General features: G+C 43.3%; 1 protein-coding gene and 1 long non-coding RNA gene across 4 annotated transcripts in view; one reads left to right on the plus strand and one right to left on the minus strand.

Annotated features, from left to right (window-relative positions):
- hip1rb (huntingtin interacting protein 1 related b) overlaps positions 1-16,271 on the minus strand; it is a 115,662-nt gene that overhangs the window by 24,265 nt on the left and 75,126 nt on the right. For all 3 annotated transcript variants that reach the window (XM_034170364.1, XM_034170362.1, XM_034170363.1), the window contains 7 exons: positions 16,131-16,206; positions 15,745-15,912; positions 15,603-15,658; positions 13,257-13,329; positions 10,023-10,206; positions 9,862-9,950; positions 9,666-9,782 (listed from right to left, as the gene is read on the minus strand). In XM_034170364.1, coding sequence (XP_034026255.1) covers positions 9,666-9,782; positions 9,862-9,950; positions 10,023-10,206; positions 13,257-13,329; positions 15,603-15,658; positions 15,745-15,912; positions 16,131-16,206 — 763 coding nt within the window. The remainder of the gene's footprint in view (positions 1-9,665; positions 9,783-9,861; positions 9,951-10,022; positions 10,207-13,256; positions 13,330-15,602; positions 15,659-15,744; positions 15,913-16,130; positions 16,207-16,271) is intronic.
- Positions 1,572-12,587, plus strand: LOC117510586. Its single transcript, XR_004560757.1, has 3 exons — positions 1,572-1,676; positions 2,075-2,077; positions 12,545-12,587. It is a non-coding gene; the product is annotated as an uncharacterized LOC117510586 (long non-coding RNA).

Below are 16,271 nucleotides of genomic sequence, written 5' to 3' on the forward strand. Positions count from 1 at the left end.
CAGTACATCCAACCAGCCTCACAACCGCATACCACGTGTAACCACACCAGCCCAGGACCTCCACATCCAGCATGTTCACCTCCAAGATCGTCTGAGACCAGCCACTCGGACAGCTGCTGAAACAATCGGTTTGCATAACCAAAGAATTTCTGCACAAACTGTCAGAAACCGTCTCAGGGAAGCTCATCTGCATGCTCGTCATCCTCATCGGGGTCTCGACCTGGCTCCAGTTCGTCGTCGTAACCGACTTGAGTGGGCAAATGCTCACATTTGCTGGCGTTTGGCACGTTGGAGAGGTGTTCTCTTCACGGATGATGTGAAGGAGATGTGTTGCACACTGCATGAGGCAAATGGTGGTCACACCAGATACTGACTGGTATCCCCCACCAATAAAACAAAACTGCACCTTTCAGAGTGGCCTTTTATTGTGGACAGTCTAAGGCACACCTGTGCACTAATCATGGTGTCTAATCAGCATCTTGATATGGCACACTTGTGAGGTGGGATGGATTATCTCAGCAAAGGAGAAGTGCTCACTATCACAGATTTAGACTGGTTTGTGACCAATATTTGAGGGAAATGGTGATATTGTGTATGTGGAAAAAGTTTTAGATCTTTGAGTTCATCTCATACAAAATGGGAGCAAAACCAAAAGTGTTGCATTTATATTTTTGTTGAGTATACTTACAGTGCATCTGGAAAGTATTGACAGCGCTTCACTCATCTACATTTTGTTATATTACAGACTTATTCCAAAATGGATGAAATTTTTCTTCTTTAAAATTCTACACACAATATACCCCATAATGACAATGTAAAAAAGTTTTGAGATTTTCACAAATTTATATATAGATATTTTAAAATAAAAATATCCACCAGGACTCTTCCTAGAGCTGGCCGCCCATCTAAATAGCGATCGGGGAGAAGGGCTTCAGTCAGAGAGGTGCACAAGAACTCGGTCACACTATCAGAGCTCCAGCATTCCTCTGTGGAGAGATGAGAACCTTCCAGAAGGACAACCATCTCTGCAGCAATCCACCAATCAGGCCTGTATGGTAGAGTGGCCAGACGGAAGCCACTCCTTAGTAAAAGAGACATGGCAGCCCACCTGGAGTTTGCAAAAAGGCACCTGAAGGACTCCCAGACCATGAGAAACAAAATTCTCTGGTCTGATGAGACAAATGAATGCCAGGCATCATGTTTGGAAGAAACCAGGCACCATCCCTACAGTGAAGCATGGTGGTGGCAGCATCATGCTGTGGGGATGTTTTTCAGTGGCAGGAACTGGGAGACTAGTCAGGATTGAGAGAAAAATGAATGCAGCAATGTACAGAGACTCCATGGATGAAAACCTGCTCCAGAGCGCTCTTGACCTCAGACTGAGGTGTCTTTCAGCAGGACAATGATCCTAAAGACACAGCCAAGATATCAAAGGAGTGGCTTCAGGACAATTCTGTGAATGTCAATGAGTGGCCCAGCCCAAATCCTGATTGAGTATCACTGGAGATCTGAAAATGGCTGTACGTCAATGCTCCCCATCCAACCTGATGAGCTTGAGTGGTGCTGCAAAGAGGAATGGACAAAACTACCCAATGATAAGTCAGCCAAGCCTGTAGCATCATATTCAAGAAGAGCTGAGGCTGTAAGTGCTGCCAAAGGTGCCTCAAAAAAGTATTGTGCAAAGGGTGTGAATACGAGGTCTGTTAGAAAAGTATTGTACCTTTTTATTTTTTCAAAAACTATATGGATTTGATTCATATGTTTATACGTCAGCCAAGCTTGAACCTTCGTGCGCATGCGTGAGTTTTTCCACGCCTGTCGGTTGCGTCATTCGCCTGTGGGAAGGCTTTGAGTGATCACTGGTCCACCCCTCTCATCGTCGTTTCATTGCGAGGAAATGGCGGAAAAAGGTGTGGAAAAACTCACGCATGCGCACGAAGGTTCAAGCTTGGCTGACATAAAAACATATGAATCAAATCCATATAGTTTTTGAAAGAAATAAAAAAGGTCCGTTACTTTTCTAACAGACCTCGTACAACCCCTGGCAAAAATTATGGAATCACCGGCCTCGGAGGATGTTCATTCAGTTGTTTAATTTTGTAGAAAAAAAGCAGATCACAGACATGACACAAAACTAAAGTCATTTCAAATGGTAACTTTCTGGCTTTAAGAAACACTAAGAAATCAGGAAAAAAAAAACTGTGGCAGTCAGTAACAGTTACTTTTTTAGACCAAGCAGAGGGAAAAAAATATGGAATCACTCAATTCTGAGGAAAAAAACTATGGAATCACGAAAAACAAAAGAACGCTCCAACACATCACTAGTATTTTGCTGCACCACCTCTGGCTTTTATAACAGCTTGCAGTCTCTGAGGCATGGACTTAATGAGTGACAAACAGTACTCTTCATCAATCTGGCTCCAACTTTCTCTGATTGCTGTTGCCAGATCAGCTTTGCAGGTTGGAGCCTTGTCATGGACCATTTTCTTCAACTTCCAAAGATTTTCAACTGGATTAAGATCCGGACTATTTGCAGGCCATGACATTGACCTTATGTGTCTTTTTGCAAGGAATGTTTTCACAGTTTTTGCTCTATGGCAAGATGCATTATTATCTTGAAAAATGATTTCATCATCCCCAAACATCCTTTCAATTGATGGGATAAGAAAAGTGTCCAAAATATCAACGTAAACTTGTGCATTGATTGATGATGTAATGACAGCCATCTCCCCAGTGCCTTTACCTGACATGCAGCCCCATATCATCAATGACTGTGGAAATTTATATGTTCTCTTCAGGCAGTCATCTTTATAAATTTCATTGGAACGGCACCAAACAAAAGTTCCAGCATCATCACCTTGCCCAATGCAGATTTGAGATTCATCACTGAATATGACTTTCATCCAGTCATCCACAGTCCACGATTGCTTTTCCTTAGCCCATTGTAACCTTGTTTTTTTTTCTGTTTAGGTGTTAATGATGGCTTTCGGTTAGCTTTTCTGTATGTAAATCCCATTTCCTTTAGGCGGTTTCTTACAGTTCAGTCACAGACGTTGACTCCAGTTTCCTCTCATTGGTTCCTCATTTGTTTTGTTGTGCATTTTTGATTTTTGAGACATGTTTTCTGTCTTGACGCTTTGATGTCTTCCTTGGTCTACCAGTATGTTTGCCTTTAACAACCTTCCCATGTTTGTATTTGGTCCAGAGTTTAGACAGCTGACTGTGAACAACCAACATCTTTTGCAACATTGCATGATGATTTACCCTCTTAAGAGTTTGATAATCCTCTACTTTGTTTCAATTGATATCTCTCGTGTTGGAGCCATGATTCATGTCAGTACACTTGGTACAACAGCTCTCCAAGGTGTGATCACTCCTTTTCAGATGCAGACTAACAAGCAGATCTGATTTGATGCAGGTGTTAGTTTTGGGGATGAAAATTTACAGGGTGATTCCATAATTTATTCCTCAGAATTGAGTGAGTCCATATTTTTTCCCTGCTTGGTCTAAATAAGTAACCGTTACTGAATGCCACAATTTTTTTTCCTGATTTCTTATAGTGTTTCTTAAAGCCAGAAAGTTGCCATTTGAAATTACTTTAGTTTTGTGTCATGTCTGTGATCTGCTTTTTTTTCTACAAAATTAAACAACTGAATGAACATCCTCCGAGGCCGGTGATTCCATAATTATTGCCAGGGGTTGTATAATTGTTGAACTGTTTGTTACAAAACGCCTTCAGCTCGGGGACGTTATAACGAACATTTATGTCCTCTTTTCTATCAGTTTATAGATCCAGTGATTAATTAATCAGTAATCATTAATTTTAGAATAAATAGGGAATTTGAAGAGGTTACCTTTTGCTGTAGGTTATTGTGATAACTGTGTAATTTATATTTTACTTTACAAGAAAATAAGTACTCAGTAGGTGAAAATATCTTATAATGTTCATATTATGTCAATTAAAAATTAAATATTCACAAAAGTCACATTTGAGAAACTGAACCAAGCTCATGTTTGTGACTTTAACACAATAAATAAATTTAATAGTTGTTCAAATTTTTTTTTAAAAGTAGTTCCCAGTTGATTTGATTTTCTGTTGTCAAGTCTGTGATTACAAAGGAAGTAATCATTTCACCTCTTGTCTATGTGGATGTTTACATTTTCATTATGTCTGCGCATACAAAACTGGAAAATATGGTTGAAATTAATATCCCGATATCAATACAATGACTGTGGAAAATTCATACAAAATCACATCCAAAAATGTTGCAATGTTATGGTTTACAGTTTTGTTCTTGCTGACCAACAATCAAAAATCTAAATAGATTTACATTGCCGTTATATAAAACATAGAAAAGCAGAAAAATCTATTTTGCTTATAAATGATTAGTTATTCAAGTTTCAGATTGATTTTCTGTTCATTGATTATTGGACGACACATTTCAGCACTACTGTTGAGGATATTTGACATATTAGTTTGTTTATAAATCATGGGAAACCAAATCCTCCCCGGCCAGAATGGAGAAACCAGCAGCACCCTGTGGCTGCTCTGATCTATCCTGTGCAGTGTCAACATCAGCAGCGGGACAGGAGAGAAGGCATAAAATAAAGGAGGCAATCCGGCCACGGGTGAGCCAATGCATTCTGCCCCAGCGGGCTGTCTGGTTCCAAGAGGGAGTACCACCGTGGGCAATGTGTTGAGGTGCTTGAAGCGAAAAGGTCCACTTCCGCTACACCATAGCGTCTGGAGAGTAAATCCGCTGTGCTGTTCTGTACGCTGGGCAGATCAACTGCTCTGACACTTTGAAGGCGAGGCAACGCCCATAAGAGAAGCTTCTGAGTTTCTGCCAATGAGTGATTGGACCTGGCGCCCCCCTGATGGTTTATGTGATAGACTGTTGACGTGTTGTCGACCAGACAAGAACATGTCTTCCTCTCAGGGCCGGGAGAAAATGCTTGAGAGCCAGTCACACAGTGCGAAGCTCCAGCACGTTTATGTGTTGGAGTCTCTCCTGAGGACTCCAGACACCCCTCACCATCCTGTGATTCCACACGGTCCCCCCAACCTTTGAGTGATGCATCTGTAACAACCACCTCTCGGCGAGAAGGGATGGAGCCTAGAGCGACACCCTTGCAGATAAAGTCCACGTTCCCCCAGGGTCTGAGGTGCAGAAGGCGCTTGTTGGAGTCGTACAAGCCTGTGCTGATGCAACTTTGAGTTGAGGCCTAGGTTGTTGATCCAAATCTGTAGGGGACGTAAGAACAGAAGTCCCAAAGGTACCACTAGCGACATTGCAGTCAATTTGCCCATCAACTGGAGCAGCAAACCAAAAGGCAGCGTCACAGCCCGTTGAATGTGTGAGACGAGACGAATTACATCGTCCACTCTCTGCGGGGATGGCGATGCAGTCATAGTCAGGGAGTTGATGGCAATGCCGATGAAGGTCGTTTGTTGACTGGGAACAAGAGAACTCTTTGCAAAGTTCACTGTGAGTCCTAAATGAGAGACATGGTTCAGCAGAAGAGCTGTGTCGTTGTGTGCCTACTCCTGAGTCGGAGAGCAGACAAGCCAATCGTCTAAGTAGGGTAGGATTCTTAATCCAAGAGCTTGCAGTGGGGCTAGTGCTGCAGCCATACATCTGGTAAATGTACGAGGGGCGAGAGAGAGGCCAAAAGGAAGCACCCTGAACTGGTATGCCTGACCTTCGAAAGCAAAGCAGAGAAACTGCCTGTGATGAGGCGTCACTGGCACATGGAAATAAGGCGTCTTTTAAGTCAACACTTGTGAACCAGTCTCCTGGTGTGATAGTTTGAAGGACGTCTACTATGCGGAGCATGTGAAACTGCAGCACTTTGTTATAACGATTCAAACGTCGGAGATGGAGAATAGGACGAAAGCCGGCATCCTTCTTTGGAACAAGGAAGTAAATTGAATAGAACCCCCTGAGCTGGTCTGAACTGTGAACTGGCTCTATGGCCCCCTTCTCCAGGAGTTCCAAAATCTCCCGTTGTAGGGCAGCAGACTGCACCGAGTCAGAAACAACAGTCATCCTCACCCCATTGAACTTTGGAGGACAACATCTGAACTGAATTCTGTAACCTTCGAACAAGGTTGAAATGACCCATGGGTCTTGAACTTGAGCCTCCCAGTGGCTGAGTTGATTTTGTGAAAAACGGCTGGGGGCCAAACATTGGCAGTCAGACCCGACCACCTCTGCCTCGCATCCCTGAGGACCTCTGGGCACGATTACTGGAAGCTCTGTGAAACCGTTCAGTTCTTGGGGGTCTGCCCGTAGGCTCTCGAAAGGCAGGCCACTGGGAGAGCTGGCCCTCAACTGCAAAAGCATGTGCAGCTCTGGGAGTCAGCGGAAGCCTGGATGTAGAGTGAAAAGCTGTAGCACGTCTGACTGGCTGAGGTCTGGAAGACCGGTGTAGGTCAACAAATTGTTGCCGAGATTTACTAGCCTCAACAGCACGCTCCCAAGTTTGTTGGGCCACAGGTCCAAATACTTGGCCTGGAAGAACCGGCAGTGAACGGAGTGTGCCTCTGCAGGATTCGGACAGGGGGGACTGCGCAAGCCACACCTGATGTCTAGTGATGGTAAGGGTTTACATCAGTCTGCCAAGCTCTCTGGACATATAAGCAAAGGTCTGGAGTGAGGCATCACTAAGACTTTGCGTAGCATCATCAACCTCTGCCTCCGTCAAAGACTTTGAGAGGGCAAGGGCTAAATGGGACAGTGAATTGGCTAGGCGACCGATGCGAGCAGCTATGTCATAGCTTTTGGTGAGGAGGTCATCAGTGACCCTACACTGAGGACGTGGGCAGCGGGCATCCGGCCGTGCAGCATCAGCTGGAGCCACAACCAGGTTTGCAATAATGCTGTCAATGGCGGGCATACGGTTCCATACTGCGCCGAATCACACAGAGCTAAGGGCTCTGCAGTCCTGCGATAGATGGGTCAATGATTTGGGGTCCGCCCAACATCGGTGGAGCTCCTTGATATATGGTTGTGAAACTGGAACGTTGAACTCAGGCTTCTGAGTGACTTTGAAAAAGGCACTTGAAGCGGTGGTTTCCGCAGGGGGATTGTCGACCCCAAGCCTGGATAAAGCCAACCGAACAGCTTGCTTGACAAAGGATAGTCCAGGTCCGGTTTGCGGCAGGGACTCTGCCTCAGAGGTGTGAGAGCCCACTAATGAATGGCTTGGAGAAAGACCCCTCTCATCCTCATTCTCCACACAGTTTATATCACTTGTCATGTACAAGGAATCAGTCGCAGCAATAGACACGACATCTTCCTCCTGCTGAGTAACTACATTGGTCTGATTAGCCTCATTAGGGACAACAGGAACTGTCACTGCATCCCTAGGCTGTAGATTCAGAAGCAAGGGCTTAATCTGAGCAAACTCAGAAGTCAACGTTTCGACCTTTTCAGCCAAAGCATGGTCATGAGTAACCTTCTTAGCAGAAGGGGCTCCTGCATGTGGGCGTTTACGGTGCTTTGGTTCCTTCCTGGGGCTGGAGGCCAAAGTCGCACTAGATATTCCAATTTCCAATGCCGCAAGTCTAGCAGATCTCTCTGCCAGTGGCATGCTGGCACAATTAAGGCAGGCCTCGCCAGTCAGGGCTTCCCTCAGGTGTCCGATCCCAAGACACGAGAGGCAAAACATATGCCCATCATCTGGGCTCAAGGGAGCCAAACAGGTACTACAGCCATGCAACAAAGGCCCTGTCAACATTGTGGACTGCGTGCAGATGGCTAATGCAAGCCCTGACGATTACAAATGGAAAGACAAAGCGTGAATCACACGCAGTGTAAATAGTAACACGAGGCACGGAGCGTGAAGCACTCACAGCCGTCGACTTGACACGAGGCACGGAGCGTGTAGCACTCACAGCCGTCGACTTGACACGAGGCACGGAGCGTGAAGCACTCACAGCCGTCGACTCGGCACGAGGCACGGCGCGTGAAACACTCACAGTGTAAAAGCTAATACAAGGCCTGGAGCATGAAACACTCACAGCCACAGTAATAACACGATGCACACAGCCGAAAAACTCACAGCCCAAGTGCTAAGTCACTTAGAGCAACGACGACAACACTAGCTGCTAGCGGAGCTGTTAAACTTAGCAAATGGCGGCAGTGCAGACGAAGTACTTCAAGGAGTGGAAAACACTCACGGCAAGCCCAACACAGCACACTATACTGGTTCTGATACACACACTACCACGTAGTTAACGGGGTTAGTGACAACTAAACAAATAGCCAGCTTTCATCGAAACAACACAGCTAATGTGTACAGAGGAAAATACCCAGCAGGGCAGCGGCAAAGGCGTTCACCTGGCATTTAGGAAGGTGTACTCACGACAGGCGTCAGTCAAAGAATACAAAAAACGGTGAAACCGTGTCTCACAGCCTCTGGAGGATGTGTGCAGTGCACGTAGCTCCAACCGAAGGTGGGTTGCGAGGCTACAAGCGAGAGCGGCAATCGCAGCTAAATGCGTTCTCAACCTCTAAGAATGCGAGAATGTAGAAAAGAAGCGAGTGCTGGGTGCGTCTGGTATATAAACACAACAAGTCACGTCACCCAGGTCACATCCAATGGCGTGACTTTGTTGGTATATATTCTCGACCTCTGTGCTGCGCACATGTAGCTATCCAGGTGCTAAAGCACCGCCCTCTGGCGGTCAGGAGGAATGAAATAGAACTGATGTATGCAGACTGAACAATACAATACAGACTCCTGGGAAACAGTGAAACATTATCTTGTCATCCTGACAACCAGGCCAAAGGAAGAAGACTCTTGTATTTGCTCAATTATGAGAGCAGATTAGACAAACTATATTTCTGGTGAGGGCGACTGCTTTTTTCAGTTTACTGCAGTGAAAAAACAAATTCCATGTGTGCTTCATTTTAATTAAGACTGGGATGAAGCAAAAGTGTTTCATCCCAGTCTTTAGACAGGCTATATTGCACCATTTTACACTGTAATTTATAGACATGATTTGTAGAATTTGAAACATTATCTGATATTTTTCCCAGGCTATCTTTGGTCGCAAAAGTGTAACAACTGGTGCCCTGGAACCTGTCACACAGTGGAACAAGGCCATCATTTCAGAGCAACAACCACAGATATTGCCATGCTTTTTGTTTTTTCCACAATGCTGACCTTTCATCTGTGACAACCAAAAATTGTACAGGCTATACTGTGCTTTAGGCATTGGTAAGACAGCAACAACTGGAGGCATCCTATTTGAACTTCAAAACCGCTCCTCAGACAACGTACAGGTGACATCACACAAGGTTTGTCCAGTATATCAACAGTCAATGAGCAAGACACTGACAGCAAGCCACACAAGTGCTGTGAAGGGGTGTTCCATCAGGTACAACTCATTTTTACACAATGCCAAAATATGGCCATCAGGTTTTGTGAAGGCCTTGCGTCTGTCTGTGTTCAGCATAAGTCCAGTCCTATTACTGCCAGGGTCTTCACATTCACAGGGAACATTCTTGACAACACAGACCTTGGACAAGTTCAAAGATGGCTAACCTTGACATATTTTAAGAGGTCTTAAGGTCACATTCTGTTTCAAATTTTTATGCTCATACAGCCAAGGGCACTTTAGCATTGCGTTATATTTAAATTATAAAATGACCAACCTTCATGTCACATTCCTGTTTTATCCGATCAACTTCAAACGAGAGTTGCTGCTTAGTCCTTTCCACTTCCTCCTGCGTCTGTTGTGTTGCTGACAGCATCTTTGCAGCATCTGCATTCTGTCAGGACATTCACACTAGTTATCAAGCATAGGAAGGTGCTGACAAGTGAAAACACACGACTGCAGCTGGTCTGTACCTTCCGAAGTAACTCAGCATGACTGGCCACCAACTCTGTGTGCTTGTCCTTCAACTTATTGTAGCGTTGCTCAGTAGCCTGAGCTCTTTCTGCACAGAAATTAGTTTTTCTAAACACTTTACACCGTCTTTGTGAGTTGAAGCATCAAATGTATAACTTACTTTCTGCTTCAAAAAACGTGGTCTGCAAGCTCTCATGTTCAGCATTTCGGCGACGTGTAGCTTCCAGTTCCATGCGCAGCTGCTCATTTTCTACAAGAGCGCGCTGTTTCTGTGCCCGCTGTTCTTCCAGCTCTGCCTCCAAACTGTTGATCTGGGACTTCAGTTGCGTGATGTAGCGTTGAGCCTTATTAAAACCAAAGACAGAACAGTCCATCACAAAGTACAGCATCCAGAAGGACTAAGATCTGATGTTTGTGTAAATCAGTGACCTCAACGTTTCACAAAAGGGGGCAGCTACTGATCACTTAAGCACCTTTCACACCGGGCCTGCTTCAAGTTGCATTAACTGCCTATCTAATAATGTAGGAATGTATGTCAATTGTGCACAGCAGGGGGGAGAAGCTTGAGGGAAGTGTAGAGGAGCTGCAGGCAGACTGTGTCCGCTCTGATTTATCTTCTAGTCTATAGTCCTTGTGCTGTGCTGCAGGTCTGCGCTCTGATTTCTGTTATAGTTTATATTTCTTCCTGTGACTGTGGAGCTGCACGGCGTTCACACACACGCGAACCGTCCATGAGTAGATGTGGAGATGTCCGGTGTTATACTGGATGTGGACATGTTTTGTCTCTGGCAATCAGTCTGTGAGCAGGACTTCCGGACTTTATTTAACACAATTGTGAGAGAACTTGGGGTGAGCGTGATGAGCTGCAGTCAGGCTACAATGAGCTTTTTTTTTTCCCTTTTAATTGTTCAGGGGGCTCTTTGAGCAGTATAGTTTTACTGCATTGTGTATACGGTATAAAAAGTTCAACAACAATCCTTCATGATTTATAGCTCGGCAATAATGGAGCACAGCAGGAATCAAATTGGCGTCGGGTAACGTTATATTGTGTGGGTGTAGCATCCAGTCACATTAAGTACCGTTAAGTTGCCTCAACTTGCGAGAAAACTACTTCCTTTCTGCATCCTGTGCTCGACGTAGAAAAAAAATTAAACATGTTTAATTTTTGGCGTCCGTTTTGCTTCGCCCTTTGTGTCCCTCAGTGTTGTGACTTTGACCTGCATCAACTCAGCACAAGGTTTTATCAACGTGGCGTCGTCATGACGCAACTTGAAGTAGGCCAGGTGTGAAAGGAGCTTTACACTGGATCCAGAAAGCATCTACAGTGCTTCACTTGCGCCACTTTTTTTTTTTTTTTTTTTATACACCAAAATGGAATAAATCCAGCAAGCAAGAGTGTACAGATATATATATATATATAAAAATTCACAGCCTTTCCAACGAAGCTCAAAATTGGGCTCAGGTGCATCCGGTTTCCACTGATGATCCATGAGATGTTTCTACAGCTTCAATGGAGTCCACCTGGGGTAAATTCAGTTGATTGGACATGATTTGGAACGACACACACCTGTCTACATATAAGGTCCTACAGTTGACAGTGCATGTCAGAGAAAAAACCAAGTATGAAGTCAAAGGAATTGTCTGTAGACCTCCGAGACAGGAGGTCTATCTAAATGCACAAATCTGAGGAAGGGTACAGAAACATTTCTGCTGCTTTGAAGGTCCCAATGAGCACAGTGACCTCAATCATCCATAAATGGAAGTTCAGATCCACCAGAACACTTCACAAAGCTGGCTGCCTGTTTAAACTGAGCGATTGTGAGAGAAGGGCCTTAGTCAGGGAGGTGACCAAAGAACCGCATGCTCACTCTGTCAGCGTTCCAGCATTCCTCTGTGAAGTGAGGAGACCCTTCCAGAAGGACAATCATCACTGTATGATTTAGTGGCCAGATGCAAGCCACAAAAGGCATATAGCAGCCCGCCTAGAGTTTGCCAAAAGGCACCTGAAGGACTCTCAGACCATGAGAAACAAAATTCTCTGGTCTGATGAAACAAAGACTGAAGTCTTTGGTGTGAATGACAGGCATTGTGTTTGTAGGAATCCAGGCACCAGAGGGAGGAGGAGTAACAGGAAGACAGAGGTCACGAATGAGAGGAACAGTAGTAGCCAGTAAACCAGTATGTCTCATATTTATATTTGCAAACGGTTTTTCTTTTTACTTTCACTTTTGATACTTTGTGTGCTTCTTACCCTGTGTGCTGCTATACAATGGTACTGGAACCTCCAATTTCCCTGAGGGAGTCTTCCCAAGGGATCAATAAAGTTCTATCTAATCTAATGTACAGAGACATCATGTATGAAAACAAACTGGGGCGATGGTTCAATTTTCAGCAGGACAATGACCTTAAGCACACAGGCAAGATATCAAAGGAGTGGCTTCAGGACAACTCTGTGAATGTCCTTTAGTGGTCCAGCCAGAGCCCAGACCTGAATCCGAATGTACATCTCTGGTGAGATCTGAAAATGGCTGCGCACAGACGCTCCACATCCAACCTGATAGAACGCGAGCGGTGCTGCAAAGAGGAATGGGCAAAACTGCCCAAAGACAGGTGGCACCAAGCTTGTGGCATCATATTCAAGAAGACTAATTGCTGCCAAAGGTACATCAACAAATTGTTGAGCAAAGGCTGTGAATACTTACGTACATGTGATTTTAGTTTTTTTATTTTTAATAAATCTGCAAAAAAGAAAAAAAAAAAAAAAGAAAAAAAAAACTTTAAATTTTGTCATTATTGGGTGTTGAGGTAGACTTTTGAGAGAAAAAGATGGATTTACTCCATTTTGGAGTATGGCTATAACATACCAAATGTGAAAAAGTTAAACACTGTGAATACTTTTCGGATGCATCGTAACTAAACAGTCAGGGGATTAAATGCACATTACTCCAATCTGTGTATAAATGTGACAACAAAACAAAATTGCTGCTGATGCACACCATGCACAGAGGCTCCTGGCATTTGTGAATGCAGTTTAAGATAAAAGCATCTGTTAAATATACAAGTGTGTATTAAAACCATAATCCATGAAGAGCATTCCATTTTAAAATCACCCACAGCTTGCCATTTTGCTCATCTTTTTACATTTGTATCACGCAATAAAAGAAGAAGGAATTAAGGTTTGAAAATGACATTTGACATTTAAAGCCAAATATTAAAAGCCACAAATGAACATGATTCACCCTTTCTTCTTATTGTCGTCGGTTTCCACAAATCAACATTTGCATTTACTCAAAAGCAACCAGATTCTTTCACACATTAATAACGCCGTCTACAGTCTGAGAACAAAGAGACATCAGAAACACACATGCATGCACACACGCGCACGCACACGTACCTCTGCTTTGACTTTTTCCAGCTCTGCTCTCAACAGCTCCAGTTCACGCTTCAGACTATCAATTTGAAGATCTCTGTCAAACAAAAACCACACAGTCCTTTGAAGAGAATCTTTATTTCCACTGCTAACAGACAGTGTTAAAGGTAACTCACTTGGATTTTGAGAATTTTATGAAGAGACAGAAGGTCTAATTTCTGATATTTAGAATGTCCCATTACTTATGGGCTCTGAAAATGTCAGCACCACACACACACACACACGCACCTAATTTCTAAGTGGCTAATGCAATATTTTTTGTTAAAACCCTTTGTTAAATGTCATCTCAAAAGTTACACAGGCGAAAGCTAACCTTAGTCTGGGTGTTTTATTTATACGTACATATCTTTATGGACTGGGCAGTGGCTTTCATAAATCGTGATTTGGAAGCAGTTATTAAAAATTATTACCCACTTTTGCCTCTGTAATCATCGAGTAACAGTGAAGCCAACATCACAAACTAACAAACATCTGCCAACTTTCAAATTAAATAATGCAAAAATTTCACTCGGTGGCAATACTGCAGCACAAACTTATCAGATGGTCCATTAGTACCATTAACCACACCAAGCCTCATTATCTCAGATATATGCAATAAAATGCTCAGAAAGGACAACAGCCTGTAGCCTCTGTGAGTTGGACTTTTTTTTGACACAGGGATCAACTCCTTTTTGCCTAATTCAACAGAACCAGAGGGATAATGTCCTTCAAGGGATACAGTACAACTTGCATACAATGGATTCAGGTGGACCAGCGAATTCTGTCTGTTGTAATCAAAGTCCACTATATGTATGTAACAAAATCCATCGTTCCATAAATGTAACTGATTAGTTACAGTCAGGAGGCGCCGAATGATCTACGGGGAATCCCCAACACCAATTAGGCTTATGTATTTCCTTGATTAAACACCTGACCTTGAGTCAGGACCTGCCTCATTTAATGACCAGGTTAAAACTTATGTGCATTAAAAAGATTACATTTAGTCGAGTCATTCTTTTTTCTTAAGTCTGCTGTGGAGTGGTACCTTAAAATTCTAAAGCTTGATTTGTGCTTCTACATCTCTGTAACTCTCTGGCCACACAATGACGTCAACATGCGCATGTCCCTTTTAAAGTTCTCAGTTGCATGTTAATGCAATTTTCCGCAGGAACAGTGGCGTTTTCTGGACTAATTTGTCCCTCAACGAGCTCCACTTCTTTATACAATCATTAACCTCCAAACCAACTTTATGCTACGTGCAATTTCCCTTCATGTACTGCCGGCCATTTGACTGTCTTTGTAATTTTTAAGACTCTGTCGGTCATATTTGCGGACTTTTCTGCCAAAGGTTTCTCCATTTGATCCATGATTGAAATGTAATTGGCAGGTGCACTGCAAAAACTTTTAAAATATGACTGGAGAGGAAGGAGTGAAACCAGAAAAGTGGCCAATCACAGCCTTTGTGATCTTCATCGTTTAGCAGGTGCGTGTCAGGCTACGGAGAGGGTTTGCAGGGACGCAGAGGGCTCTGATCTAAAGTGGTTGTCGTTGGTTCGCCACACCCAGGGATATATGTGAAACGTAACACCATATTACAGTGCAGGCAGTAAGCAGAATTTTGTTAATAATCACCGACCTTGAACAAAGGCCTGCCTCGTTTAAGTGCTGTGTCCGAGCATGGTTTGAAAAAATTACCGCCTGGGCTTTTAATCAAGGAAATATAGTACCCACTTTCCTTGAATCGGCTAACGTCAGTGCTGAACTTCATTTCATACCTCTGTTGTGACTGGGCATGCTCAGACTGCTCTTTCCGATACATGCAAGGGATTTTGTAATGGAAATACATTGCAATGGGATGGGCTGTTTTGTCCGATGTGAGCAAAAATCCCTTATACAAAATCCAGTATATACGGTGTCCATTACATGGAAAACTATACAAAAACATTGGGACCTTTGCTTTTGTCCAGTGAGTGCAAGTATCTGGTTTATACGATGACTGTTTAGGCAAGTTTTACTGTATTATCAAATAGACATTTTTTAAATCTGCCTTCTTACTGTTATATATGGTTACAGTTTTATATAAACATCCTCAAAATCTCAATTATATTACTGTATGAAGAAAACACTCTGCTATAAAGAACATATCACATTCTTGACTTCTAAAAGTCCATGTCTAAACTCCTTGTTCTTTAAGACACATCCATCTTTTGGTAGTTTTGTAACAAACCCATTATTAACTGGCTTACACCTCCACACCTATATTACCTTGCTGAAAAGATATAGAACAAAACCCCTAGAATAACTCCAAATAACAGCTAAAAGCTTTCTCACCTGTCATCAAAGCCTCCGTTCGGAGGTCCAAACGCCTGATCAAATATATCAAGTTCCTACGAAGAATTAGGGAGGAAAATAATAAAACTTAACACAAAGTTTAGAAAATGAGTGTATGCACTTTATAACTTTTGCACCATACCTGTGGCTGTGAATGCATGCTGGATGTTGAAATGTCGCTGACCGCGATCAGCGGCTCTGGCTCATCGTCATCATCATCTTGTTGCTCGTGTTCATCCTCGTCAGGGATGACGACCACCGGTTTAACATGCTTTGCAAGAGAGGCTGCGTGCAGGAAGTTGGGTGGGGACTGGTGAAGAGATAAAACAGGGTTAAATCTGTAACAGTATGTTTGCATTAAGCCAAATATATATAGATAGATATATAGATAGATATATATATATAGAGAGAGAGAGAGAGAGCGAGAGAGAGAGAGAGCGAGAGAGAGAGAGAGAGAGAGAGAGAGAGTCTAAAATGAGAAGTGTGACAGTACAAAATCTGCACCAAATCTTCCCTCTGTATGCTTACATCAGGCAGCTTTGGGATTTGGATCAGCCTCTTGAAGTATAGCATGTCTCTGGCTTTATTGAAGAAGTTTTTAAGGCTGTAAAACAATGAAACAAAGCAAACTTACCAAATGTCTGCTGTGGAACTTAACTGTCATTTATT

This window comes from Thalassophryne amazonica, chromosome 5, assembly GCF_902500255.1.
Source record: "Thalassophryne amazonica chromosome 5, fThaAma1.1, whole genome shotgun sequence".
Classification (NCBI taxonomy): Eukaryota; Metazoa; Chordata; class Actinopteri; order Batrachoidiformes; family Batrachoididae; genus Thalassophryne; species Thalassophryne amazonica.